This window comes from Leptonychotes weddellii, chromosome 12 (assembly GCF_054177405.1).
Source record: "Leptonychotes weddellii isolate Sample4059 chromosome 12, ASM5417740v2, whole genome shotgun sequence".
Lineage (NCBI taxonomy): Eukaryota > Metazoa > Chordata > Mammalia > Carnivora > Phocidae > Leptonychotes > Leptonychotes weddellii.
This window is the reverse complement of record NC_138380.1, coordinates 81,333,064-81,359,879: the sequence shown is the minus strand read 5'-3', so window position 1 is coordinate 81,359,879 and position 26,816 is coordinate 81,333,064. Positions and strand designations below refer to the sequence as shown.

The window sequence follows — 26,816 nt, the reverse complement described above, 5'->3', positions numbered from 1 at the left end:
GGACATGGAGCCTCCAGGATTTCTTGGGATCGGGCTGGGGGCGTGAGAGGGAGCGACCAAAGATAACTCCAGAGCTGAACACTGAGCAGCTGACAACACGGAATCACCGTTTCCTGAAAAAGCAGAATCCCGAGGCTGGGGGCAGGGATTCAAGCTATTTGGGATGTGTTACCTTTTGTCATTCAGGTTGTTTTTTTTTTAATCTCCAACAACAGCTTATATTTATTGGGCATTTATGTAGTGCCAGTCCCTTTGCTGAGAACTTTACGTGGGTTATCTCATCAATTTTTTACAACAACTCTATGGGGCATGTCTGATTATTCGTTCTACTTTTTATTTTTTTATGTTTTTTATCGAAATATAATTGACAATGTCCTGTTAGTTGCAGGTGTACATCATAGTGATTTCATACTTTTATACATTATGGAATGATCCCCACAACAAGTCTAGTTACCATCTGTCACTATACAGAGTTATTACAATATGACTTATTCCCTGTGCTGTACAGTACATCCCATGACTTACTCATTTTATTACTGGAAGTTTGTACTTCTTAATTCCCTTCACCTATTTTGCCCATCCCCCAACCCCTCCTCAATTCTGGTAACCAATGGTTTGTTTCCTGTATCTGTGAGTCTCTTGTTTGTTTGTTTGTTTTAGATTCTACATATAAGCGAAATTATGTGGTATTTGTCTTTCCCTGTCTGACTTATTTCACTTAATACTCTCTGGGTCCATCCATACCGTCACAAATGGCAAGATTTCGTTCTTTTTAATGTTGTGTGGTAGTCCATTGTCTATATACCATGTCTTCTTTATCCATTCATCTATGGGTGGACACTTGGGTTGCTTCCCTGTCTTGGCTATTGTGAATAATGCTGCAAAAAACATGGAGTGCATGTGTTTTTTTTCAAATTGGTATATTCATTTTCTTTGGATAAGTACACAGAAGGTGGAATTGCTGAATTGTAGGGTAGTTCTATTTTCAACTTTTTGAGGAACCGCCATACTGTTTTCCGGAGTGGCTGCACCAGCTTGCATTCCCACCAGCAGTGCATGAGCGTTCCTTTTCTCCACATCCTCACCAACACTCATTATTGTTATTTTTTCTTATATGTGATAGCCGTTCTGACAGGTGTGAGGTAATTAAACCTGTGATTTTCATTTGCATTTCCCTGATGATTAGTAATGTGGAGCATCTTGTCATCTTTCCAGAAACTGAAGCACACAGAATAAAGTCATCCATTAGGCCATTTCATATCTGTCTACGCCGGTACTATCCTTAAGGGAACTGTTTGTTGCCGCCTCTCCTCCTCTGCTAATAGGTTAGCATATTACCTTAGAGGTAGCTTGGGGTTCTGCTTGGAGACCAGGAAACCAGGGTTGTGGAGGTGAGAGACCTGGAGGCCTGGAGGATAGCCATGAGGAGGTGCCCAGCAGGACTTGGAAGGCAGATGCCGGGCTCTGGTCAGCAATGCAGGAATGGTAGAGCAGAGGTGCTCCTAGAGCCAGGGGCTGGGTGAGAGAACTGGGGGTTGAAGTGGTATGGGGGCAGAGCAAAGCCTGGGATGTGGAGATCAGGAGCCGCCCAGCAGAACTTAGGGACAAACCAGCAAAGCAGATGAGAAGGAGCAGTCCCTGAGGGAGGAAGAGAACAGAGACAGAGCAGGGTCCTTGGGATAAGGTGAAGCAAAATGTCAAGAAGACAGAACAACCAACTGTTTCAAAAGATCAGATAACTTCTGAGCTGACTGAAAAACAGTTATTAAGTTTGGCGACACGGGGATCACTGTTGACCTTGAAAAGAATCGTTTAGGTGGACTGGTGGGAAGGAATGCAAAATATTTGTAGGGAATACAGTCTCTTCTCAGTGACATGATTTCCTCTGAATTCACAGACTGTTCACATTTCTAAAGAGAAAATTTCGCTGGAATATTTAATTTCCATTTGTGACTCTTATATGGAAAAATATTCAGAGAAAGTATCACAAAGAAATGAAAAATAAATATGTGAATGAATCAATGAGCAAACATATTTTCCTGTTACTGCATAACAGCTTTTGAACAGATTTTGAAAGAATACATAGCGAATCAGTTGTAAATGAGAGGTGTATCCAAATGACACTGCCGAAACGAGACTCAGTGTTTGGTCCTTGGTTCTTACCCAGAAATGATGACCTTTTCACTTAATACATAGGCGAATACTTGTAAAGTTTCAGAATCATCTGAATATGTAACTTTGTTTTCCATATTGCACTGCTGGGCTATGTCATTTACCTACCTTTTAGGCTGTTAGCAAATCATCTGGACCTTTCAAATGAAATTGCATCTGGAATACAAAAAAAATTTTCAGATTTGTGTAGCATTCTTGTTGTAAGATGACATTATCAAGTTCTTCCTATCTGCATACATTTTTTTTTCTAAGTGTAAGGCAAAGGATCTCAGAGAGCAAAGTGCTACCACCCTCTTAAAGCCTCATTCCCTTTCATTTGACCTACCAACACCCATCAATAATAAAATACAGCACAAGAATCCAAAGAGAATAAATGAATACTTATCTTTAACTCTTTGTATTCATTAAATAAGTGTACATTATTTTCCTGAGTTATTTATTTTTTTTGAGAGCGAGCGAGCAAGAGCAAGAGTGAGGAGGAGCAGAGGGAGAGGGAAAGAGAATCCCAAGCAGGTTCCAAACCCGGCATGGAACCTGACGTGGGGCTTGATCTCACAACCCCGAGATCATGACCTGAGCTGAAATCGAGAGCCGGACGCTTAACTGACTGAGCCACCCAGGCCCGCCTCTTGAGTTATTCTTGAAACAACCCTTTCTCTAGGCATTCACGGCTTATAATCATGAATTTACAACCACCAACCAAACCCCCATCGTGGCCAAGAACTTGGCTAACATGGCTAACCTGCATTCTTTCAGGCTCTGGCTCCACATTTCCCTGCCCCGAGGAGCTGCAGGCTTTCGACCACAATTTTGCATTTCATATAGTGTTAGATAGGATGCCTTTTGCAGGAGGAGCCCACTGCTTGGCTCAGACTGGAGAATCCTCCAGAAGACAGAACGCCTAGCCGCAAGGCTGCTGGAGTGTGCAGGTTTCCTTGTTCTCTCACTTCAGACGCACAGAATGCTCAGTTAGGGCTCCGGGAATTGAGTCAGAAGCTTTAAAACATGCATGTTGGGGCGCCTGGGTAGCTCAGTCATTGAGTGTCTGCCTTTGACTCAGGTCATGATCCCAGGGTCCTGGGATCGAGCCCCACATTGAAGCCTGCTTCTCCCTCTCCCACTCCCCCTGCTTGTGTTCCCTCTCTCGCTGTCTCTTTCTCTGTCAAATAAATAAGTAAAATCTTAAAAAAAAAAAAAAAAAAATGCATGTTAGCCCCCCAAGTGTAAATTCATGCATAGATCAGTGTCCCCACCTCCCCAAGTCCTCCATCCACTTAGAAAGCCTTCCTTCAGTGCCTGAGGCTGGACAGTGCCTTAACTGGACCCGAGGGGAAGTAAACTGTGAAGCATGAACCGGGAATACTGACTTTCATTTCATTTAATCACGGAGCCCCTAGCAAGGGCCCTGCGTGGGTTCAAGGATACAGCAGACCCTCTCTGTCCTCCTGGAACCTAAAGTCCCAGCGCAGGAAGACGGGCAATAAAGCACACACGGGCCAAGTAAAAATACATTGTAGGTTAGAAGGAAAGAAAAAAATCGTGGAGTGGGGGTAGGCTGGGCTGGGGTGGCCTCTGAGGGGCTCATCTGCAGCATTCCATCATCATCACTCGCTGTTGTGAATGGCCCCCGTGTGCTCCCCGATTCCTCAGTGAGGCCACGGGCTCAGGCAGGGAGGGAGCCTGAGATGCTGGGCGCCTCACATGGAACCTAGTTTGAAGTTAGGTGCTCTCACAGTATCTGGTGTCTGACCGAGCATGTGGAGACAAGCCAACTTAACAGCCTTACAACCTTTTTTAACGCATTTTCCAAGATACATGTGTATATGTGTTTAACAGTTAGGGACTAACTTAAATATTAGGAAAAGTCCCACAAACTCTTTTGTAAAGCATTTTTTTGTTTGTTTACACTTGTTTAATACAACACTTAACTGTACGATTCTAATCTCATCTCTGCCCGCACTCCAGAGAAATTAGGGTTTGGCAGGCGCAGCTGGAGTTTCTACAGTTACTTGCTTTTACTTGAAGAGCTTTATAGGGGGAAAAAAAATTCTGATGAAGTTCACAAAACTATTAGTAGATACATTTGTCTTGGTCATTGGGAAAGTGGCCACTTTGCAATGGAATCATCTGGATGTCTCTCTGCCTTTCTCCAGCCTTTCAGAGACTTCCACAAAGTGAGAGAGTTTCTCAAGGTCTTAACGGAGACCTTTACTTCTCCAATGTTCTCCCAGAGGATACCCGTGAGGACTATATCTGTTATGCCAGATTTAATCACACTCAAACCATACAGCAGAAGCAACCTATTTCCGTGAAGGTGATTTCAGGTAAGAGCTCAGCCTCCTGACTCTCTCTTTCAATGATGTTTGTAAGTGTGCCTAAGATATATTAACTAGTAAACACTACTGACTTTGAAGTACACAAGTTCATTGATCAGGAAACTACCCGTGACTAGTTACTGACGTGTTGGCAGATAAAGAGCACACATAACCTAGATACTGTATTTTACATTCTTTGCTGATTTCACTGTTGCTGTTTCCACAGTAACTTTCTGGGTCTACTTGGTCCCCGGAGCATTTGCGTGTGCTTTATGCCCCAGCGTGCCTTTAATTAGCAGCCCTACAGCTTCAGTTTTGTGTCCCTATATTACTGGCTGGGTGGCTGAGTGAAGTCATCAGTCAGTCAGTCATGTACAATGTAAAAGCCTGGGTTTACGTGCTAGGGATGGCACTTGGTCAGCATAGCTATATACGTTTGCTTTTGTTGCCCGATACCTTTTTATAGTACCCTCTCCCCTGCTTTTTGCATTCTTCATAATATTCTGTTTATTTCAGTGGATGAATTGAATGACACCATAGCTGCTAATTTGAATGACACTGAGTTTTATAGTGGTGAGTTACGGTGACTGCAACTGATGCTCCTCTCCTTCATCGTAGAATTCAGTTCACTAACTTCACCTCCATAGCTATTAAACCTAATTTCTTCATGAGAGTCCTAGTTCCATGTTTAATACTGCTAGAACGAATGTGTGTTTTCTGTGAAATTTAGCTATAAGCTTACGTCCTGTCACTAAAACATTTTGCACGTTGTATGTATAGTAATAAAAATTATTATCACTGTTTTCATGTGAAGCACCATTTCCCGTGATTTGGGGAAAAAAATCTTTCATGTATGTTTAGAATTATATTTTTCATTTTTTGTCTTGTTCAAACTTTTCTCATTAACCAAATAAGAGTGCATTAACCTGCTAGAATACTAACTCGTCAGTCTTAATAACCGTTAGCAACTAACATCAAGTGGATTTTGATAGTAAAACATCACATTTCCCATCTGTTCTCACATGACATTATCAGTGTCATATAATTAGCAATAGCATTTCTCTTAGTTTTGTTTAAAACCAAGTCACTATCTTCAGTAGAAATAGCCTTTTTAAAAATAGAGCATTTAACTTTATCCTTTTAAAAAGAAAAGAATTTGGTTTCCTTAAGGGAAATGTGACTTTCAAGTATAAGGTCTATCAGTGAAAATTGTGGTTTCTGGATATGAGGGTCCTCTCAATGATCTCTAAGGCAGAATTTCTGCAGTGTTAATTTTTTACCCTTGAGATATAAAGTAAAAAACATTAAGGTACTATCAATGACCGGAGTAGGCATACCACAACTTCTGCCTTACTATTTGATTTTAATATATCCTGAAAAAGATGGGTCTCAAAACCATTCCCAAAGTGATTTCAGAGAAGTAAGGTTTCCTCCACAATTTCTAAAGTCTTAGGAAAATTCTCATTTCTCTCAAGTAATACCTTCCCTGGTATTCAGTTTTTTTTTCTGAGAAATGAGAATAATTCATATATTACCTTTTCACTCACTTTTGGTGAGCATCAAATAGATAATGCATTTAAGTGTTGAAAACTGTAAAGGGCTATAGAACCTTAAGATGGTATAATTCCTACTTCATGTTTTTCTGAGAGGCCATTAGAAGGTAAGGCCACATTTAAACAAGGCTTCCATAAAACGGAAGATAGCCTACGTGGGCCTCCCTGAGATCTTGGACTTGAGGCCTCTTTATTTTTTCATTGAGGAAACCAAGTTCAATTTATTTAACATTCATTATTCTTAATGTATGGCACACAATTTGCCAGACCTCTGTCAATAACTTTCTAGTTTTGTTTTGTTTTCCATAAACCTTGCAGTTTGGGCGTCTTGATATTTAGACATCCCCCACAGATTTATGTCCATGATTAATCAGTGGAATTGACTATGATGTTGTCCCTAGTGTAAACCAAACTGCCCACTTCCATAGTCACAGCTTTCAGAAAAATCTAACATCTTCCACGATATGTTTAATTTTCACTTTGACCCGAGCACTAATTTTAAGAGTTGGGTAGTTTGATAATGTGACTTTCCTCTATGTCTACATTTTGAAAATTTGCCAAAGCACCAAAAATTCATAAAAACCTAACCCAAATTAAAGGAATGCACAAGAGTAAAATAGTCCTTCGTATTAGTGCTTACTGTAACCAACATCGTTTCCGTTGCTGAATGAGCAATGTTTGTAAGGCAGAGTGTGTGGACGTGCAGTTTAACGAATTTCACAGTGTTAAGTGGTTTTGAAAAGGGATTAGATTTTTAGGCAGTGAACTGTGTTTCTAGAAATACATATTCATAACTTTTAATCCATATGATTGTATTGTTTGCAGCAAAATCAAATAGAGAGAGGCCACCAACCTTTTTAACTCCAGAAGGCAATGCCAGTCATAAGGAAGAATTAAGAGGGAATGTCCTTTCGCTGGAATGCATTGCAGAGGGACTGTGAGTTCGCGCTTTCTTTTTTTTTTTAAGATTTTATTTATTTATTTATTTATTTGAGAGAGAGAGGGAGCACCAGCCGGAGAGAGCATGAGCCTGTGGGCAGGGGAGGGAAGGGCAGCGGGAGAAGCAGACTCCCTGCTGAGCAGGGAGGCCAACCTGGGGGCTTGATCCCGATCCCAGGAGCCTGGGTCCAAAGGCAGACTCTTAACCGACTGAGCCACGCAGGCGCCCCTGCACTTTCTGTCTTGCTGTACATTTCTTACAGAAACCTGCTGAATCGGAAGAGAGGCTGATATTACAGCAACACTCATTGTCTTATACTAATTCCATCAAGCATCAAGAAAAATGTGATAATTGTTTTCAAAAATAAGCCGTATGAATCTCCTATTATTGAAATATTCTCATAATAGTGTTCCTCTTGAAATAAGTATCAGTAGTCACCTTATGGTTGCTATGATTACAATTAGGGTGTAGTATTTTGCTACTGTTATGTAACAGACAACCTCAAAACCTAGCGGCTTAAAAACAATAGCTGTTTATCGTTAATCATTCATCCGCAGGTCGCAGGGCAGTTGCTGTAACGGGCTAGAGCGGGATGTTTTAGGGTGAGCCTGCTCATGCCTCTGCTGGGCAGCTCCGCTGAGGGTTCACAATTCCAGGGGTCTGCCGGCTGCTCGCAGGGCAGCTCTTGGCCTTGAGTTTCTCCTGTTCCTCCAGCCATCTAGCCCTGGCTTATTCTCCTAACAACAGAAGCACATGCACGGCCTCTTAGGGCTCTTGGGTCTAGCCTCAGAATGGGCACTCTGTCCCTCCCACTACTTCCTGTAGGCAGGTCACAAGCCTAGCTTCTTTGCAGATGCCTCAGGACAACTGTTAAATTAGGTGCACATCAGTGGCAAGTTTCTACATCGTTCCATCTTAGCCCTGGCACCGAGCAAGTACTGTTGATGTGGGCACATTTGCTGAAAACATTGAATGGAGTCTCAGAAACATTGTCGTGATCCCATGTCCTGACCTGTAATGCAACAGTTTCTCTATCCTTCCCAGAACTGACCTCCAGGAATGGCTTTACTGCAGGAGACCTGTGGAGGCCTCTGCTGGTCACGTCAGGGAATCACAACACACACTACTCAGTTCAAGTAACTGAAACTAGCAAAACGCCCCTTTAAAGATGTATTATGTATCCTTCCCACCAGAATTAAAAAACAAACCCCCAAACCCTTGCAGTTTTCATCATCATGGTGTTAGAAAGTAGTTTAATCTACCAACCTCTAACCTTTTGGGAGTAGAGATACCCATTCTCACAATTTTGTGATTCCCTTTCCTGTGAAGAGTCTATTACGTAAAAACTAAAATATGGTTGATATTTGGAAATTGCATAAAACTTCCAAAAGAATTTTTAAAACCTTGGGATGTTATAAAACTAATATTGGGGGTTCTTATCATTTACAAACCAGTAGCTGGAGGACTCACAGAATCAAAATATTTCTAATTCTTAACAACTGTTCAGTAGAATACTAAGCAGGCTTCCAGAACAATCCATGACTTAGTTTGACCTCATGCTTCTAGCCCCATGATCCATTCACCTTCAGATCATGTGAGGTGCAGATTATCTGAATAAAAAAAAAAAACACCGGAATATGCTATCAGATACCACATGGGTCTCGTATCTTCCACTTTTTAAAATGACTTTACATTTTCTACCTCTTTTTATATTCACAGCAGGTTTTATTTTAGAAGTTATTTCATCAAAGAAATATGTTCAATTATTTCTATTCAGCTACACAAACCAGAAGCAATTCTACAATCAACCAATTAATCCCACTTGCATTTCTAAGGACAAATATTGTGATCTTCCTGAGGTTCCTAGGCCTTTTTTTTTTTTGGTCTTTATCTTCCCAACATACAACTCAGTACTTGGTCCGTAGTTCAGTGCTTAGTAAATGTGTCCAGTGGATTTTTATTTTACCCTCATAAAAATCTTCTAAAGTCACTAGATCAAAATTCTTCCATTTGATAGGGAAATGTGTGCAAAAGTTCATGGGCACAAATATATATATATATATCAGCTCTTTTTTTTTCTGCATTTTTAACTCTAGCTGATAAAAAAACTCAGTATCATTAATTTCATAGTAAGCCTTTCGATTAACGTATTCCTTCCTGTAAAATTTTCGAAGAGTGTCTCACTGATCAGAACTTTGAAGAGAATAAAATAATGAGGCCCCTTCAGCGAAGTCACTAGGCTAGGCTGCTCATTACATCAGGGAGGTCAAAGGTCATGGAGTGCCATGCATTACCACAGTGCTGCTTTCCTGACGGTGCTAGCTCACAGAATTCGATACAGGGGCTTAAGCATTATTTATAAAAGTGTGATGCTAGTTACAGTGTCTTTCTAGTCCTCATGATCTTTAAACAAAGAAGTTGTTACCAACTTTCATGAAGATTCACCCTCAAAAGCAGTGAGGTGAACTTCTTTTTTAATAATATCATTTATTTGTCTTATCAGGCCTACCCCCATTATTTACTGGATAAAAGAAGATGGAACACTGCCCATCAACCGGACATTTTATAGGAACTTCAAGAAAACTCTACAGATCATTCAGGTTTCAGAAGCAGACTCTGGAAATTACCAGTGTATAGCCAAAAACCCATTGGGAGCTATCCATCATACCATTTCTGTTACAGTTAAAGGTATACAATTGTTTCAAATGCATGGCTCTTGCCTTCATGAGAAGTCATAAATCTTCAATTACATACATCTTTGATCTGATTCTTCAGTTAATAATAAATGTAAATTCATATCAACATTCCTGACACCCTCTTTTCTCACTGCTCTTTAGAGTGCATCTAAATCAGGTCAAAAATTCTCTTTCTCAAACCTTCCTCATAGAAGAATTCCAATTAATAACTGTAGAAAGAAGGAGGGAAACCAGAAATCACCATTAACATCCCACGGTTATAACTCCTGCAGGCAAGAGCCAGTGATGAAAGATGGATGAAACTTTAAGGAGAAACAGGGGATCCCCTTGGCCTCAAAGTATTTCTTCTCACACACACACCCCAAAAATTAATTACGGAAGCAGGTTTAACATATTTTCACAAATTCTTCACCTTTCCTCTGGGAAGGAGATGGAGCTAAATTTCCCACCCTTGAGTGTGGGCTGGACTTAGTGATTCACTTCTAATGAATAGATTATGGAAAGCAGGTAAATAGCAACTTTACAGAGAAACCTGGCAGATAATACCCTAACCATGTGCTCAAGGTTAGCATAAGCAGTAAAAAGTCATGTTGGTATCGTGGACCCCCTAAAATGATGCAGTAAGAGGGATCCATCACCCAAAACCTCAGTCTGATCATGAAAAAACACCAGACAAACCCAAGTTGAAAGACATTCTATGAAATAACCAATCAGTACTGTTTAAAAGTGTCAAGGTCACAAAAGACAAGGAAAGACCAAGAAACTGTCAGATTGGAGGAAACTAGTATGGCGACAAGACAAGTAAAGACGATGTGGTATCCAGGAGAGGGTCCCGGGACAGAGAGAAGCCATTAGTAGAAGAAGATGTAGTTTAGCTAATGGTATTGTACCAGTGTTAATTTCTCGTGTTGATAACTGAACCATTGTTATATAAGGGAACATTAGAGAAAGCTGGATGAAGGGCTCATGGGAGTTCTCTATCCTAACTTTGCAACTTCTCAAAAATGCGAAGTTTTTTAACTTCCTTCCCAGGTTTATAATTATGTGTATTCTGCAGGGCTCAGAATCTAAATTCATGTTTCTTAGCCCTATCTGTCCCTGTAAATTGCTCTATAACCTTAGCGAAATCTGTTACCTTTCTAATGTCTGGTTAATTTAATGTAAAGCGAGATGGTCTTTGTATCAAAAGGCTCTAGAAATAATACATAGTTGTCTGTGAATCTCTTGAAACATTCTTTTGAAAATCTAAAGTGTTCTTTGAGGCATCACTTATGAATTTATTTACTCTTAAAAAAAGGAAGCTAACAAATATTTTGCAAAATATTTTTATTATTAAAATAGTTCAGCATACTAGATTTGCTAGAATACTTGTATGATTCAAGTGTTTGTGGGTTTTTTTCTTTCATTCACAAAGCGGCCCCATACTGGATCATGGCACCTCAAAACCTTGTGCTGTCCCCAGGAGAGGACGGGAGGCTGATGTGCAGAGCCAGTGGCAACCCCAAGCCCAGAATTAGCTGGTTATTGAATGGAGTCCCAGGAGAAAGTAAGTTGCCTTGACAGGCTCCGCGGTTGCAGTCCATTTTCAGAGCATAGCTACATCTCAGCAGGGAACAGGTGGGGATAAAATCACTGGTGGTGAGGAAGGAAGCCATGTGTAGTTTAAAAAGAGGCACCAAATTAAGACTGTTGAATCTCAGATCTGTACCTCTGAAACAAATAATGCAATATATGTTAAGAAAAAAAAAAAGAAGATAGCAGGAGGGGAAGAATGAAGGGGGGGAGATCGGAGGGGTAGACGAACCATGAGAGACGATGGACTCTGAAAAACAAACTGAGGGTTCTAGAGGGGAGGGGGTGGGAGGATGGGTCAGCCTGGTGATGGGTATTAAAGAGGGCAAGTACTGAATGGAGCACTGGGTTTTATATGCAAACAATGAACCATGGAACACTACATCTAAAACTAATGATGTAATGTATGGGGATTAACATAACAATAAAAAAAATAAAAGTAAAAAAAAAAAAGAGGCACCAAATTACCTTTGGATGTTTATTACCTTTAGATATTCTTTATGACAGAGTACTCTGTGCCCTTAACGTGACGGTATGTGTTGATTAGGACTTGGCAATATTTCCTGTTTTTTTACATGGATCCAGGGAAGAATGACAGGGTCAGAAAGAAACATTCCTGCAGAGTTCAGATGATCGTCTCTGTTCCGAATGTCGAGTGTTTTGTGGAGACAGCACAGGAGTCCAAGGAGACACGGAGGGGAGGCTGTGACGAGAATAAGAGACACAGCTGTGGTCATTTAAAGAGTTTTCATTCCTAAGCACAGCCCAGATGTTCCCCAGTTCTCTGGTCTTCAGAGGTCACCATCCCATTTAATGCCCACAGAAGAACATACCCTCTGACCGTGACTACGTGCAGGACCCTCGGTCTTTGCCTAGTCTTCCCTCCCCAGGTATGCCAAGCTCACTGGAGCAGTACTGATGCAGGCCTGGCTGCTGTGGGCCACCCCTTCAGCCTTCTTCCCTGGACCACTCGTGGCTCTCGCTCTCTCAACCAGCTTCTCCAGCCTGCCGCCACGCTGCCCAGAACGGTCCCCCAAAGTGTGGTCACAGGCCCATCCATTAATCTAAATCACAGCAGACACCAGCTTTACAAAACCTGGGGAAAGGCTTGCAGATAGTGGAAGGCTTGAGGATGATGGCAAAACAAAACAAACTTAAAATCGGATATTGCCCCTCCCTGCTCCCAGATTCCTAAGAGAGAGAGCATACCAGCTCTTCTTTTGTCCCGGCCTCAGCCACCACCAGCGGCTGCTTGAAGGAGAATCTCTGCACATTTTCCCCTTCTTGAAGTTCACACCCAGACCCAGAGAGAGAGAGAAAATTGGCTTTCATTTAAAACCTAGACTCAGGCTCACCCTCTAGCCAATAACAATAATTAGCAAAGATATTCTTGACTCACAATAAAGACAACGTTCAGGCTTATGAAGTAGAGCAGCTTTGCTCCTCATTGCCTCCAAGCCAGAGACAAAAATTGGTTCTACTTCTACATAACTAAAAGGTCCATTAAACTGGCTTTTCTGAAATAGTCTTCACCCTAGGATGGATCTGAGAAATGCTGGCAGATTTCCATGGCTCAGTCCCTGTGGCTCACCAGGTCTTACAATGGCAGGTCTAGACCAAGGAAGAGCTCCCCGTTCCATGAATTTTATTAGGAATTTGTGTCACACTACGCAATAGTTATCAGATACTCTAAGACAGTCTGTGTTTACTGTGAAAGGAAATTATGTTCCTGGGAGAATGCAGATTACATAGAGGCCGGCAAATGAGGCTTGGGTATTTCTGCTCCCAATTTTAACCATGATCGGGATCAGGAAGAAGTGCAGAGAGTACTTTGTGGTTGTGCATTGGGAAGCTGTGGCCATGAATGGAATCAGAGAAAAGAGGAATATGGCCCAGATCTAAAGAAGAAGTTTTATGGTGCGCTCTTGGATTTTCCCAGGAATGCATACAGAACGGCAGGAAAGGCTGGAGCGCTGTGGCAACATGGTTTGCAGATTTGGAGGGTCTGTGCCCTTTAGGGAGGGTTAACCGCACACTTGAGATCTGGCCTCCGTGGGACTGACAAGGCGGTGCCTCTCAGGGAGCCTTGTGGCTCCAGTTAAATTAAGAGCTTTGAAAGGCACTCATAGACACTCCCCTTTAAATGAAATATCTGGGGGCAGGATCAACCCAGAAAGGCCTGCCTGGGGAGAGCGGAAGCACAGGACAGCGGTCCTGGGATACAAGTTAGGCCCTTCTACTGTCCCCAAATCATCTGATTAGGTCCCGAGCAGAAAGTTAGAACAAAATCTCCCAAATCAGGTTCCAAATTCGTTCATATACCAAGGTGATATGAAGCATCTATGAATGGTGGCTTCCTCTGCATCCGGTGGCCAGGCTCAGAGTGCATGAGTTCATGTGCAGGATCTCATCACTAATAGGTGATGGGCTTGTAGAAGCTGTTGGGGACCCTCGTAGCTCTCTGCACAGTGGTCCTGCAGGACCACCCTGTTCCCTGCCCCTACCCCCGGCAGCTGATCTATCTACAGACTCTGCTGAGCCTTGACTAGCTGAGTTCAAAGTGAACCCTACCTGTCTCCCCTCGTGTTGACCTCCCCTGCTCCAACATAAGGAGTAAATGTGGAAGAAAACGGTCAAGAAATCTGTAGAAGTTTAAAGAGCGTTGCGCCTCTCCCCTTTCCATCCTGTTTGATAATTAACTTGTGATCCGGAGACCCCGAAATCGAATTGCCTTTGAAGTTTGGGGGCCACTCTAGACAAGGGAGACGGGCTTGTTTCTCATCTGCAGCTTGTTGAGCTGTGCACCCCACAGATGCCTGCAGAGATGGAGCAGTGGGGGACGGCAGAGAGGCAGGCTGCGTGAGGGACGGCACAGTCGCCACAGGACTTGGTGGATGGAATTGGCATGGCGAGGGTTCCTAACCTTCAAGGGGGCCTCGTGTAGACCCCAGCAATTAGCTGGGAGCACCAGCTGTGGTGGCCACCACACCTTCCCTTAAGAAGCTGCAGAAACCTCGAGGGGGGCAGCTGCTGAGGGAGAGGGTCCGGGGACAGCCACGTCCCTGCAGCAGGGGGCATGGAGGGCATGGTCCAGGATATTCCCAAGATTCCACCAAGGCATCTCCCTTCTGCCTTTTCGCCAAAGTAGAGGGCTCCGTTGGCATCCCCTTATGAGAGATGGAATAAGTAGATGAAGGAAAACTCATCTCCACACCCAGAGATGTGTTCTGCACCATGGCCAAATGTTCAGACTTCAAGGAGATGTTTATAAAGTGGACTGCCTCAGAAAATCTGAGCGTTCATCTCATGTTAAACCACTGTGTGCTCCAGTCTCTGGTTTCTCTTCTCCACACTGCACACACTTTCTAGTTAATCCATTGCACCCCCCCCCAAAAAAAATCCATTGCACAAAGTTCTTTTTGAAATAAATTATGCAATAAATATAAAAATGTTTTTTTAAATGGATAGTGCTCTCTACATAGAAGGTGGCACTCATTATTATTCTCATTATCTAAACATTGGAAGCATTTCTAGATCTGGCCAGCTGTGTCAGGACAGTTAGAATAAAAGAATGTCTTGTTGGAAGGCTATCACCCCAGTTCTGAACCTTACCTTTGGAGCTTTAAATTGTATGTGATGACTCCATGCTCAGATTTCTTTCTCCGTTGTTCATTTATAGCAAAGAAAGTTGCTTATTCCCACAAGTAATCATTATTCCTTTGGATACCTGGGGTTGGGTTGCTGGACAGTCACTCCTACCCAGTAGCCAGCACACAGACTCCAAGGGCTTCCAGTAGCTCTACACTAGTGATTTTCGTCTTTGTCCAATCCCAGCTGAGCTTCCATATGTCACTGTGGGTGCCTGGGTTTGTTTGTGTTTCTTTAATTAAAGTGCTTAAGGAAAATGTAACCCCAACCCCCACGGAGGGATATTAGTTTATGCACCACTCTTACCTAAAGGATTTATTTTATTCCTAAACACCTTGCCAAAAAATAAATATTTGAAGACTGCTCCATTAAGCAGCAATAAAACAGATACAGTCTGATGCCCTTTAGGTAAAGAATAACATTAAAAAGAGTTGATGGCAAGGAAAAATGCAAGGGTGGGCTACATAAAAGCTCCTTAAAATGGTTTATGTTGTGATTCATGAGTCCCCACTGAGGGAAGATTGTCCTACTGGCCTCATTAGTTGAGCTGGTCTTCCAAGTTCATGGTTATGTATTTTTATTGTAGTTAAAAATAACACATGAGCGCCTGGGTGGCGCAGTCATTAAGCATCTGCCTTCCGCTCAGGTCATGATCCCAGGGTCCTGGGATCGAGTCCCGCAACAGGCTCCCTGCTCCACGGGGAGCCTGCTTCTCCCTCTTCCATTCCCCCTGCTTGTGTTCCCTCACTCACTGTGTCTCTCTCTGTCAAATAAATAAATAAAATCTTTAATTAAAAAAATTTTTTAATTAAAAAAATAAATAAAGACGTAACATAAAATTTACCATCTTACTCTTTTTTGAGGTTATAGTTCAGCGGTGTTAAGTATATTCATCTTACAGTTGAATAGATCTCCAGAACTTTCTCATCTTGCAAACCCAGAGCTCTCTACCCATTAAACCACACATGAGGGTGTAACTTTTAAGAGCTCCATGATACTCAAGGAATGTGAGGAGCTGTCCTCACACATCCAGAGAGATTCAGGCTAGCGCTCTGCCCAAGCATTGCACTCCCTCCCTCCACTGCCTAGCATGTCTGCAGAGGTGCAGTCAGAATTCTGAGCACCAAGAGTCCCCCAAAGCGGCCCAACACCGAGTGCCCAAGTGCTGGGTCCAAAACTGCTGAGAATAACTGACAGAGAAAGAGATTTCTAGAAACCCTGTTCTGTTCCATCAGCCTTGCTTGGATGGACATCACTGAGAGCGGGTGAGTCAGAAAGTCCTCAGAGATAATAGACTTGGGGTCTGGGACAAGGAATGTGGGTGGCTCCCGGGAATACTGCATTCTTGGGGTACCTGGCTGTCTGCCGCAGCTATAGTTCACTTCCCAGGCCAGTGTGACATCTCTGTCCTCTGCTGTCACGTACTGATGAAATCTTTGCCCTATTAAAGGAATCAGAACTTGTATTTGTCCTCTGGTTGGAAGAACATATTTCTTAAGGCATTTTGAAATGTTTATAGAGTCCTAAACAGCAGAGATGAGCTAAGAAGCCGACCCAAAGGATCCTGGCATACCCCTACCACTAGACGAACTAACTGGAGTGTCTAAGGTGGCGTTATAAATTAGCTATTGATTGCGATCGGGGTATCGAACAACCACATAGAGAACTGTCGGATGGTAAATTTATGTGGTTTTAAGCCACTAATTTTGTAACTTGTTACAGCAGCCATAGAAAACGAATACACGTGAGTGGGCACATGACTACTAAGACAAGGCTGAATGACTATAGTTTGGTTTAACTGTATTAAAGTGAGTTAATAAGCCACAGGTAAACCAAATATTTGAGATTTGCAAGGGATAAAGGCATCTAAATGCAGTGATAACCATGTCTTAGATGTACCTCCCTTTCCTGTCATCAAAGAGAAAAGTACAGTGTTTGGAATGGAAGCAAAGCCTTCTTAAGTGGGTCAAGTTGCAAGAGGAGATTTCAGGGAAAAGGTGCTATTATGGAGTGTTGATTTTGATCCACATGCTGAGGCAGATACTTCTTGCCCCTTTGAGTGTGCTTTTAAAGCAATGTAAGGTCACAGCCTCAGGTTTAGCACTCACAGACAGGAATTTATCTCCAGGAACACAGCACTTCCACACTGCTGGGCATGACCTGAACTAAATTCTCACATATTATGTTACACGCCCTGTTCCGCTCCACTTCGGTAAGGATCAGTCCTGGTCCTGACATTTTTTTTTTTTTTTTTTTATGTACTTGAGAGATTTAGCTGAAAAACACGTAATTTCACATGATTTGTTTTTGCCTCAGCCTCAGGAATTTCTGATACAGGAAAATATTTTCACATTTGATGATTGGCCCTGTATATGTCTTTATGTACTTATTTATTTGTTTATTTCAACGAGAGGCTCATTAAGGACACAGGTTTGGTTGAGCTAGAGGGTTTCTCTGTTTTTGACTAGCGTTTGCTGTCTCCTCTCGAGAATTAACTTGTCTCCTTATGAAGAACCACAGTTTCTTTGTGAATAAGGCAATGCTTTCCCGAATGTGTATTTCTGTTTTCACCTACCTTGTGCTTTTCCCCATGGATCTCTCGAAATAATGTTCAGTTTTACAGAATCAATTGACTTAGGACTGAATGAATATCAGGCATAATGTGCTGATAAGTGATAACCAAAGTCAGAGGAGGGAAAAGTATGATTTCTCCTCCTTCTCACTACATATACCTCAATCGGCACGTATTTCTGTTCTGCTTACTAGAGTGTAGACCTCACACTTTACATCTTCTAAGCAGAGAAGAATAAATAGATGCTTTATATTTTTACACCCAAACAGTTGCTCCTGATGACCCCAGCAGAAAAATAGATGGCGATACCATTATTTTTTCAAATGTTCAAGAAAGATCAAGTGCGGTGTACCAGTGCAATGCCTCTAACGAATACGGATATTTACTGGCAAACGCATTTGTAAATGTGCTGGGTAAGCTCTCCCTTTATTAAAGACATGACCAGTTCACTTAATGACCACTGTTGTTCTCAGCAAAAATAGAGCGAGCATCTACTGTGTGCAATGCACAGAGGACTTGGAGCTGACTGGGCTGTATGAAGACGGGTAAGATACAGACCTTGCCCTAAAGGGTATGGTACTCTGGCCTTTGTGTCCTTTTGTAACGCAATCGTTGTGGCAAATTGTTTACTGTGGGTATAATCAAATAGACCGCTCCATCCACAGATGGTTAGGCTAAGTGTCAAACCCTCAAAAGGAAAATAGCATTAATCTGCTATTGGTAACTGAATGTTACTGCCACTCCATCTCTAGAAACTGGTAAGTTCAACAACAATCTCATTCTGATTTTTGAAAAAATAAATCACCAGCCGTTAATGTTCGGGCTTTATCCTTGTCACAGATGTACATTTATTTATTAATCCTTAATAATACGTTTAGAACACTGTGGTAGACTCAAACATCTTCTGAAATGTTTTGTGTTTTGTTTTGGCTTTTTGAGTGTAGTTGACACACAATGTTACGCTAGTTTCGGGTGTACAACTTAGTGATCTGACGAGTGTACACAGGATGCTTATATTCACCACAAGTGTAGCTGCTGTCTGTCCTGATACAACACGATTACAGCATCATTGACTGCATTCCTGATGCTCTGCTTTTATTCCCGGGACTTAACCATTCCATAACTGGAGGCCGGTCTTTCCTGCTCCCCTTCACCCATTTTTTTTTTTAATATTTTTAGAATTCTTTTTTTTTTAATTTTATTATGTTATGTTAATCACCATACATTACATCATTAGTTTTTGATGTAGTGTTCCATGATTCATTGTTTGCGTATAACACCCAGTGCTCCATGCAGAACGTGCCCTCTTTAATACCCATCACCAGGCTAACCCATCCCCCCCCCCCTCCCCTCTAGAATCTTCAGTTTGTTTCTCAGAGTCCATAGTCTTTCATGGTTCGTCTCCCCCTCTGATTTCCCCCCCTTCATTCTTCCCCTCCTGCTATCTTCTTTTTTTTTTTTTTTTAACATATAATGTATTATTTGTTTCAGAGGTACAGGTCTGTGATTCAACAGTCTTACACAATTCACAGCGCTCACCATAGCACATACCCTCCCCAGTTTTGCCCAACTCTGGACCCCTCCCCTCTGGCAACCATCATTATTTAAGTTCTGATCCTGCTTTTTGTTTATTTTTTTTTTTTTAGATTCCACTTATCGGATATGAGTGGAATCATATGGGTTTTGTCTTTCTCGTCTGACTAATTTCACTTGTCATAATACTATATAGGTTCATCCATGTTATCTGAAATGGCTCAGTCTCATCCTTTTTATGGCTGTGTAATATCACATACACACACACACACGTGCGTTCATTTTTTCCTTGTTCATTTGTCTATTGATGGACACTTAGGTTACTTCCATATCTTGGCTATTGTAAACAATGCCACAATAAACACAGGGGTGTCTCTTTGAGTTAGTGTTTTTGTTTCCCTGGGTAAATACCCAGTAGTGGAATTATTGGATCCTATGATATTTCTATTTTTAATTTTTTGAGGAAACTCCATACTGTTTTCCGCAGTGGCTGTACCAGTTTACATTCCCACCAACAGGGCATGAGGGTTCCTTTTTCTCTACATCCTCGCCAACACCTGTTGTTTCTTGTCTTCTTGATTTTAGCCATTCTAATAGGCATGAGTGATATCTCAATGTGGTTTTGATTTGCATTTCTCCAATGATGAGTGATGTTGAGCACCCTTTCATGTGTCTCTTGGCCATCTATATGTCTTCTTTGGAGAAATGTTTATTCAGGTCCTCTGCATGAAATGGTTGGTTTATGTGAACATTCCATTTCTCATACTGGACAAAACTACCGAAAACATCAAATTTATTAAAATTGGATGTGAGACTTGTTTTCATGGCTCCAGGGAATTATATTTCAACTCAATAAGTGTAGTAGACTCCCTTTCAAATGAAATTAAAGTCAGGAAGCCAACCAGTCCTTGGCATGTTTCCTTCATGCTCGAAATGGAGGCCAATGACTCACACGCAGAGCTGAGCACACGTGCAGTGTTGGTGGGTGTTTGGGAGCCAGTTTCTGGTTCTGTTTCAGGTGTCCACACTCTGAGCTTTTCTGCTACTGTGTGCCTGTCACCCCTCCTACCCCCCCCCACCCCCCTCATAACCCCGGGGTTAGCATGGGCCAATCACTTAACAAAGATGTACTCGGCCATTATTTTTGTACCAGATACTGACCTAGTTTCTGGGAAGAAAACAATAAAAGTCCCATTCCCTGCCTGCAAGGGACTCACAGGGTAGTAGGACATCTAGATAAATAAATCATTAAAATACCGTGCCTGAGCAAGATGAGATGTGGGGTATGAGGCAGAAGGAGAAAACTTGTATTTCTCCACCTTGAGATGCTGGTGGTGTCGTACCTGATAGAGAACATAAGGGGAGAGACATAGTGGTTATGCTTTACTGTAAACTTGAACGGCCTTCAAATGCAGTAAAATGTATGGTGGGCCTAAATGTTTGTTTTATTTAATATTTACTTTACCTTTTTAAACTTTTTTTTAGCTGAGCCACCACGAATACTTACATCTGCAAATACACTCTATCAGGTCATTGCAGACAGGCCTGCTCTTCTGGATTGTGCCTTCTTTGGGTCTCCTCTGCCGACCATTGAGTGGTAAGTAATGGCTCTGTTTGCCTTTAATATTTACGTTTGCTAAAGCCTTCAAATTTCTCTGGGTGTTGGGTTTTTATTTATTCAGAGGACAGGGCTGACTCCATCATACTATTATTAAATTCATTCGTAAAGATGTATTAACTACTTGCTCGGTGCTAAATACTTCCACATGTATAATCTATTCAGCAGCACACTTTGTCAGGCACAGAGGTGTAGGGAAGTAGGTTGGTTGAAAATTTAAGGTATAGTAATATGTTACAATGCCATGAGTACCACCTGGGACTTTGCAAGGAATGGTGCGTGGGGACTGTTGCGGGTACCCTCCTTGATAATAAAGGATCCTCTGGGGTCGGGGAGAGGTTCTGTAAGCTCCAAACCAGCATTTCCGCCCCCCTACATGCCACTCAGGACCGAGGTGCCTGCTTCCTTTAGCCTGAGCTGGGAGGCTCAAGGCGAGGATGGGCAGCAGCTCAGAAGGAAGGAGTGAAAGAAAATTAGAACATTCGTTTACCGATCGTCTATCAGGGACCAGACACAGAGCCGGGCTTCCCCAGCCGATGTGAGGCCAAAGCCAGGTGTAGGATTAAGGACAGACTCCCCAGGTCTCCACGGTAGCCGCAGAGAGGAGAAGCACGGTGCTTGGGCAGGTGGTGGCCTGGTGAGTTCTCTCAGGTTGCCTAGGTTGTTTAGCTTAGGTTGACTTTGGCTCGCGGGTTTGGTCTGACGGTGATCAGGAAGCTGAACGGACATATACTTTGCATACAGGCTTTCTTGTTTTTCTCCCCTGAGTATTTTCCTACTCATACAAATAAAAAGTCTCTTTAGAATTCAAATCAAGTATCTTCTGCTGAAGTTGGCTTTAGAATTGTAGCCTGCAGATGGACTTATGAATATATCCCAGGAGGAAGAAAAAGACCAAAAAGATCCGTCATCATGTTGCCTGTTTTATCACCCATGTGGAGATAGAATAGGTAATAATGTGTGTATTAAATATGAATCTGATACAGAAAATTACAATTGAAGTATTTCGTATTGTCATCCTAATGCTTAAAGCACCACTTCTCATGAAATTTTCCAGTTTTACATCCTGCCTTCCATGGGCCCCGCTGACTTACAGGCATGCAATCCAAGACATCTTTTGCAGATTCCAAACGTCTCCAAACTTGATACTATGATGCACATCATCATGTGCTGACCTCACATGTGGCATTTTATGTCTGACTTCAAATTATGATTTTTTTTATTCCCATTGTGATAATTTCTGTAATGAAGGTTCAAGGGAGCTAAAGGTAGTGCCCTTCGTGAAGATATTTATGTTTTGCATGAAAATGGCACTTTGGAAATTCCTGTGGCCCAAAAGGACAGTACGGGAACTTATACATGTGTTGCAAGGAATAAATTAGGAATGGCAAAGAATGAAGTTCACTTAGAAATCAAAGGTAAGGCGGAGGTGATGAAGTTTTTTCAGGTATTATGTGACTTTGAGCAAATTCTTCAGCTTTGGCAATGGATAACAATAGCTAAATTTCAGATGCAACAAGGATCATTAAACAGCCCGAATATGCAGTCATGCAAAGAGGGGGCACCGTGTCCTTCGAATGCAAAGTGAAACATGATCACACCTTAATCCCCACCATCACATGGCTGAAGGACAACGGTGAGCTGCCCAGTGACGGAAGGTATTTGAAGACCATTTGTTTCCTTTCTCTTCCCTGCGTCTTTGAGCTTCTCTGAATTAAAGGTTTATCGTAGAGTGACTTACCAGTGGTGTTTTTAAAGTTTCTGAGATCTGGTCTCTCCAAAAAAAAAAAAATGCATTTTCTGCCTGCTGCAAAATGTGGGGACCTAAAAAGGTATCGAGTTATTGAAATCAGACCCTGAGAATGTTTGTGTGTCTTTGTGTGCTGGTCTCCTGTGTAATTCAGGATGGGAAAAACCTTTCAGGCCTTGGATGACTTCCATTATTTTCTACCTTGTACAGTGAAGTCTCGACAGATGTTTTCATTACCATTCTACAAATAAGCAGAAATGCGATCGCTTTAATCAGCAGAGTGCGCCTAAATCCTTGTCGTTATTTTAAAGGACACCAGTTTTCATTCAGATAGGGAATTTTCTTTTGATTTCACTTTGGCCAGTAGAAAGAGAAGGGGGAAAAAACAGGTAAACTATTTAAAATAGCCTAAACACATTGCAGTCCTTGAGCTTGGAATGGAGGAAAAGTCATTCCCATTTTCTGAGTGAAGCCTCAATTTGAATGAATAGGTATAGAGCTGACCTAGTGAATTTGAACTGTCACAGAGGCTACAAACATTGCCCCCCTAGTGGAAGAAATGCCGTGTGTTGGTGGAAATGCTCCCTGTGGTTTGCTTGCAACTGCGCCTAAGCAGTCTTATTGCTTAACTGCCCCTAACACACACACACACACACACACACACACACACAACTATGTGACCTTCTCCTCTATACCCAGAATTTCCATCTAATTTTATGCTTCCAGCTGGCCAGGTTTTTGTTTTGTTTTTTTTTTAAAGATTTTATTTATTTATTTGAGAGAGAGCATGAGAGAGCACAAGCAGGGAGCAGAGGGAGAGGGAGAAGCAGGCTCCCCGCGGAGCAGGGAGCTGGATGTAGGGTGTGGGGCTCAATCCCAGGACCCTGGGATCATGACCTGAGCTGAAGGCAGACACTTAACTGACGGAGCCACCCAGGCACCCCCCACCTGGCCAGTTTTATTTGTGGCATCTGAGTTGGTAAAGATGAGAAGGAAATAGGAAGAAATGACCGTGGAGTGAAGGTGGCTAAAACTTTAACTTGGAAATTCCCTGCAAAGACAGTGAATGATTTATGCATCCTCATTAGAATCATGCATGAATCCTATTTACATGGATTTTTGACCTACTGAGTAATTTCTCATGCCAGCTAGTAACCTCTAGAGAACTCTCCATGGTGCTCGCTGATCTAAGTCATCCTGTCCCCTTATGATAAAGTTGATACTATTCTTTGCATTTACTTACTCCCATGAGAGTTCATGCACCCGGCAAAAATGGCACAAAATTTCTGCAGTCAATGATAAATTATTTTAAAATACACACTTTGTTAGAAATGGAGCTGAATGAGTGGTGTTCAAATGTTCCTTAGCAGCCGAAGCCACAAGAGAGCCTGCTAGTAAGGGTGACTGCAGCTGCCCCCCCACCTCTGGGTGCCCCCCTGGTCTTCAGGGAAGCACCTAACCTTCCAGGGGCGTGCTTGAAATGACTTGACATCCCTTCTAACCCAAGCTTCTAGTCCATTCTAATTGTCTTCCAGCTTTTGTCATGATCAAGGTGAGACATATTTTTTGGATTTCTGCTCTAACTAGCTGCAAACGTTTGTCCTCTCTCTCTCTTTGTTTCAAATTCACAGAGTTTCTTTCATGCCAGTAAAGCAAACATCCATCATGTATGGTCGGGTGTCCATTTCAGCTGCTCTGAACCTGTTTTCTTCACAGGTTCACTGTGGACAAGGACCATTTGGTGGTGGCTGATGTAAGGGATGATGATGGTGGGACCTACACGTGTGTGGCCAACACAACTCTGGACAACGTTTCTGCCAGTGCTGTGCTGAGCGTTGTTGGTAAGAACTAGAACACACCCAGCACCGCTGTCTGCCTTGTGTTAGGTCAGAAGGAAAACTGTCCAGAGTAAATGCTTGCTTGTTCTAGTTCTACAGTTTTGTAGGGGAATTAAATACCTACACTTTTCTTCTTTGAGAGAGGCCTTTGAGGCAGTAATTTCAGTATATACTACTGCAGCAGCGCTGGAATAAAATGATGGCTGTGCGTAGTAGTGATTTTTTTACAAGAAAATCGGGAGAAATAATGTACTTTGATTTAAGATTGAAGGATCCCCCCCCGCCCTGCGTTGTTACTGCATGTTTACCAATGCCGTGTCCCACAGCTAGCGTACAGCTCGGTTTTAGAATCTTAATCATGGTCAGTCTTTGTCTTCTTGTGCTATCTTATATCTTTCCATGACTAATTTTGATTAAAATCCTTTATATTAATGTCCTTTCTAGCTCCTACTCCAACTCCAGCTCCTATTTACGGTAAACTAATATGAGTCTTCTTTCTCTGTTTTCTGTCAAACAAGTTCACATGTGTAAAAAATAATAATAGTAATAATAATAATTCCTCTCTTTTGTCTGCCACATCATTGATTGTGTTGCTTTAAGGACAAGGGCTCTGTCCAGCGTTCTGTTCTGTCTCTCATTTACTGCCATAAATCATTTCCTTCATTATAGCTCTGGAATGTTTCACTGAGTGTAGTACCACTCATTGCTAAATATTTCATGTGTTATTATAAAGTCATTTCATTTGATAAAAGTCCCTCTTTGGTATAATTTCCTTGTAAAATAGCATCATGCTTTTTCAAAAGCTGTCCTCCACTGTTTCCAGAATGGAAAAAAAAACTATCTCAAAGATCATTCCACAAATCAGGTTTTTATTTCAGGCTATTAAAAGTTGTTTCGGAAACACAGACGTTTGGGGATTCCATTTTCCAGAAATTTACATAGGAAAACAGTGAATGTTTAGAACATTTGACCTTTGTATTAGAGAAAAACAACTCATTGCATTAAAAAACATGAATCACTAAAGACCAAAAGGAGGGCACTTCCGGGTTGTGTGACTTTTCTGAGCCTGGAAAATAAATCAGAAATTATTTCCAGAACTCTTTTTGGTTAAAGAACCTTCATCTTTATTCAGCCTATAAATACAAAAATTAATTTTATGGCATACACGCAGCTGGATTTTACATAGTATCAATAGGTAAGCTATAGAAGAACTGCCCTTGGTAGACATTTACTGTTTCTTTACTGACAGGAAAGAAGTGTCCATATTTCTATATGGCTTCTGGTTCCCCAAGAGCCACAGTCACTCCTAAGAGCAAGGTCAGGAAAAGTCCAGAGGTGTCTGTACCCTTGTGTCCTCTGAGAGTACACACACCGTGTCCCCATGGGCCCGCCTGACTATTCTACTGAGCCTCTGCATGAGGTATGCATGCTGAGGGCTACTTATATAGCATCAATCTTAGAATTCCCCTAAAAATATAAATATTCTCCAGGAGCTCCAAAATCTATAATTTCACACATTTCAGAAAGAACATTGAGGTCTTCTTAAGCAGTACATTATATTTGCCTGTATTGGTCTTTCAGCGTTTGCTGTTCTGTCTCCCATTTATTAGAAATTAAGCTTCAATATTATTTTTTCTGTTTGTGCTCTTCATGTCTGTGAGAAGACACATTGAGAGTGCTGGTGAACCATGTATGCCCACCTCACTGGTTTTGGTCACCAGTGATGTGGTTTCGTTTGAAAAAGGAGCAAGCGGAACTCCTTGCTTGGAAGAGGTCTTGGGTGTGCTTGTGTGTTCCCAGCAACCTCAGTGACTCCCATTTCATTTCAGATGCATGCTCATTAACCATTAAGTGTGCTGTTTCTTTAAGATGCCCCCCACCCCCACCCCCACCCCCCACCCCAGCCCCCACCCCACCCCATCCCCACCCCCACCACCCCGTGAGTACTATCACGGGTAAAGGAGAACCTCATAAGAATGGATGGGTAACGGTGGTATGTGTGTTCGGTCTACAGATGTCCCAAATCCTCCCTTTGATTTAGAATTGACGGATCAACTCGACAAAAGTGTTCAGCTGTCGTGGACGCCAGGCAATGACAACAACAGCCCTATTACAAGTATGTCATAGCCTTGTCTTTGTCACCGATACATTTCACCACCATTTCCCAAGCACTTTATCACATGCAATTGAAATCCCTTACAGAAGACATTTGCTGGCATTCTCTGTTTCATTACTAATAGGACAAAGACGTTGATCTATCACTCTCCTCTCTTCAGAGACTGAGTTATTCCTGCTTACAGCCTTTGGGATAGGACGCCACTTAGTTGCCAAAGATGTGAACTAAGCAAATACACTTTCCTTTTGTGTATGCGATCCGTCAGAATCACCTTAAATCTCCCCCATAGTAGGATGACGCATTGTAAGCTATTCATTTCACCCATTAATGCGGGAGGAAAGGAGAGGAGGACCAGGCACTGTTGTGCCAGTGTGTGTGTTAGGAAACTGAGATTTGGTGAGTAAAGTGATTTTGCAGACCCACAGTTGGTCACAGAGCTGGGTGTGGACAGTAGGTCTATTACCTTCCAGTGTGGGCCTCTTTCCTCCCCTCA

General features: G+C 42.1%; 1 protein-coding gene across 23 annotated transcripts in view; it reads left to right on the top strand.

The window, feature by feature from the left end:
- The window catches only part of NRCAM (neuronal cell adhesion molecule), a 255,655-nt gene that overhangs the window by 191,847 nt on the left and 36,992 nt on the right, over positions 1–26,816 (top strand). For 12 of the 23 annotated variants that reach the window (XM_081800731.1, XM_081800734.1, XM_081800724.1 and 9 more), the window contains 12 exons: positions 4,326–4,496; positions 5,004–5,060; positions 6,866–6,977; positions 9,484–9,668; positions 11,091–11,222; positions 17,738–17,881; positions 20,487–20,598; positions 21,871–22,037; positions 22,130–22,277; positions 24,086–24,210; positions 24,652–24,681; positions 26,222–26,323. In XM_081800731.1, the coding sequence (XP_081656857.1) occupies positions 4,326–4,496; positions 5,004–5,060; positions 6,866–6,977; positions 9,484–9,668; positions 11,091–11,222; positions 17,738–17,881; positions 20,487–20,598; positions 21,871–22,037; positions 22,130–22,277; positions 24,086–24,210; positions 24,652–24,681; positions 26,222–26,323 (1,485 nt within the window). The remainder of the gene's footprint in view (positions 1–4,325; positions 4,497–5,003; positions 5,061–6,865; positions 6,978–9,483; positions 9,669–11,090; positions 11,223–17,737; positions 17,882–20,486; positions 20,599–21,870; positions 22,038–22,129; positions 22,278–24,085; positions 24,211–24,651; positions 24,682–26,221; positions 26,324–26,816) is intronic. The other 11 variants (XM_081800738.1, XM_081800733.1, XM_081800745.1 and 8 more) reach the window with 3 other exon arrangements.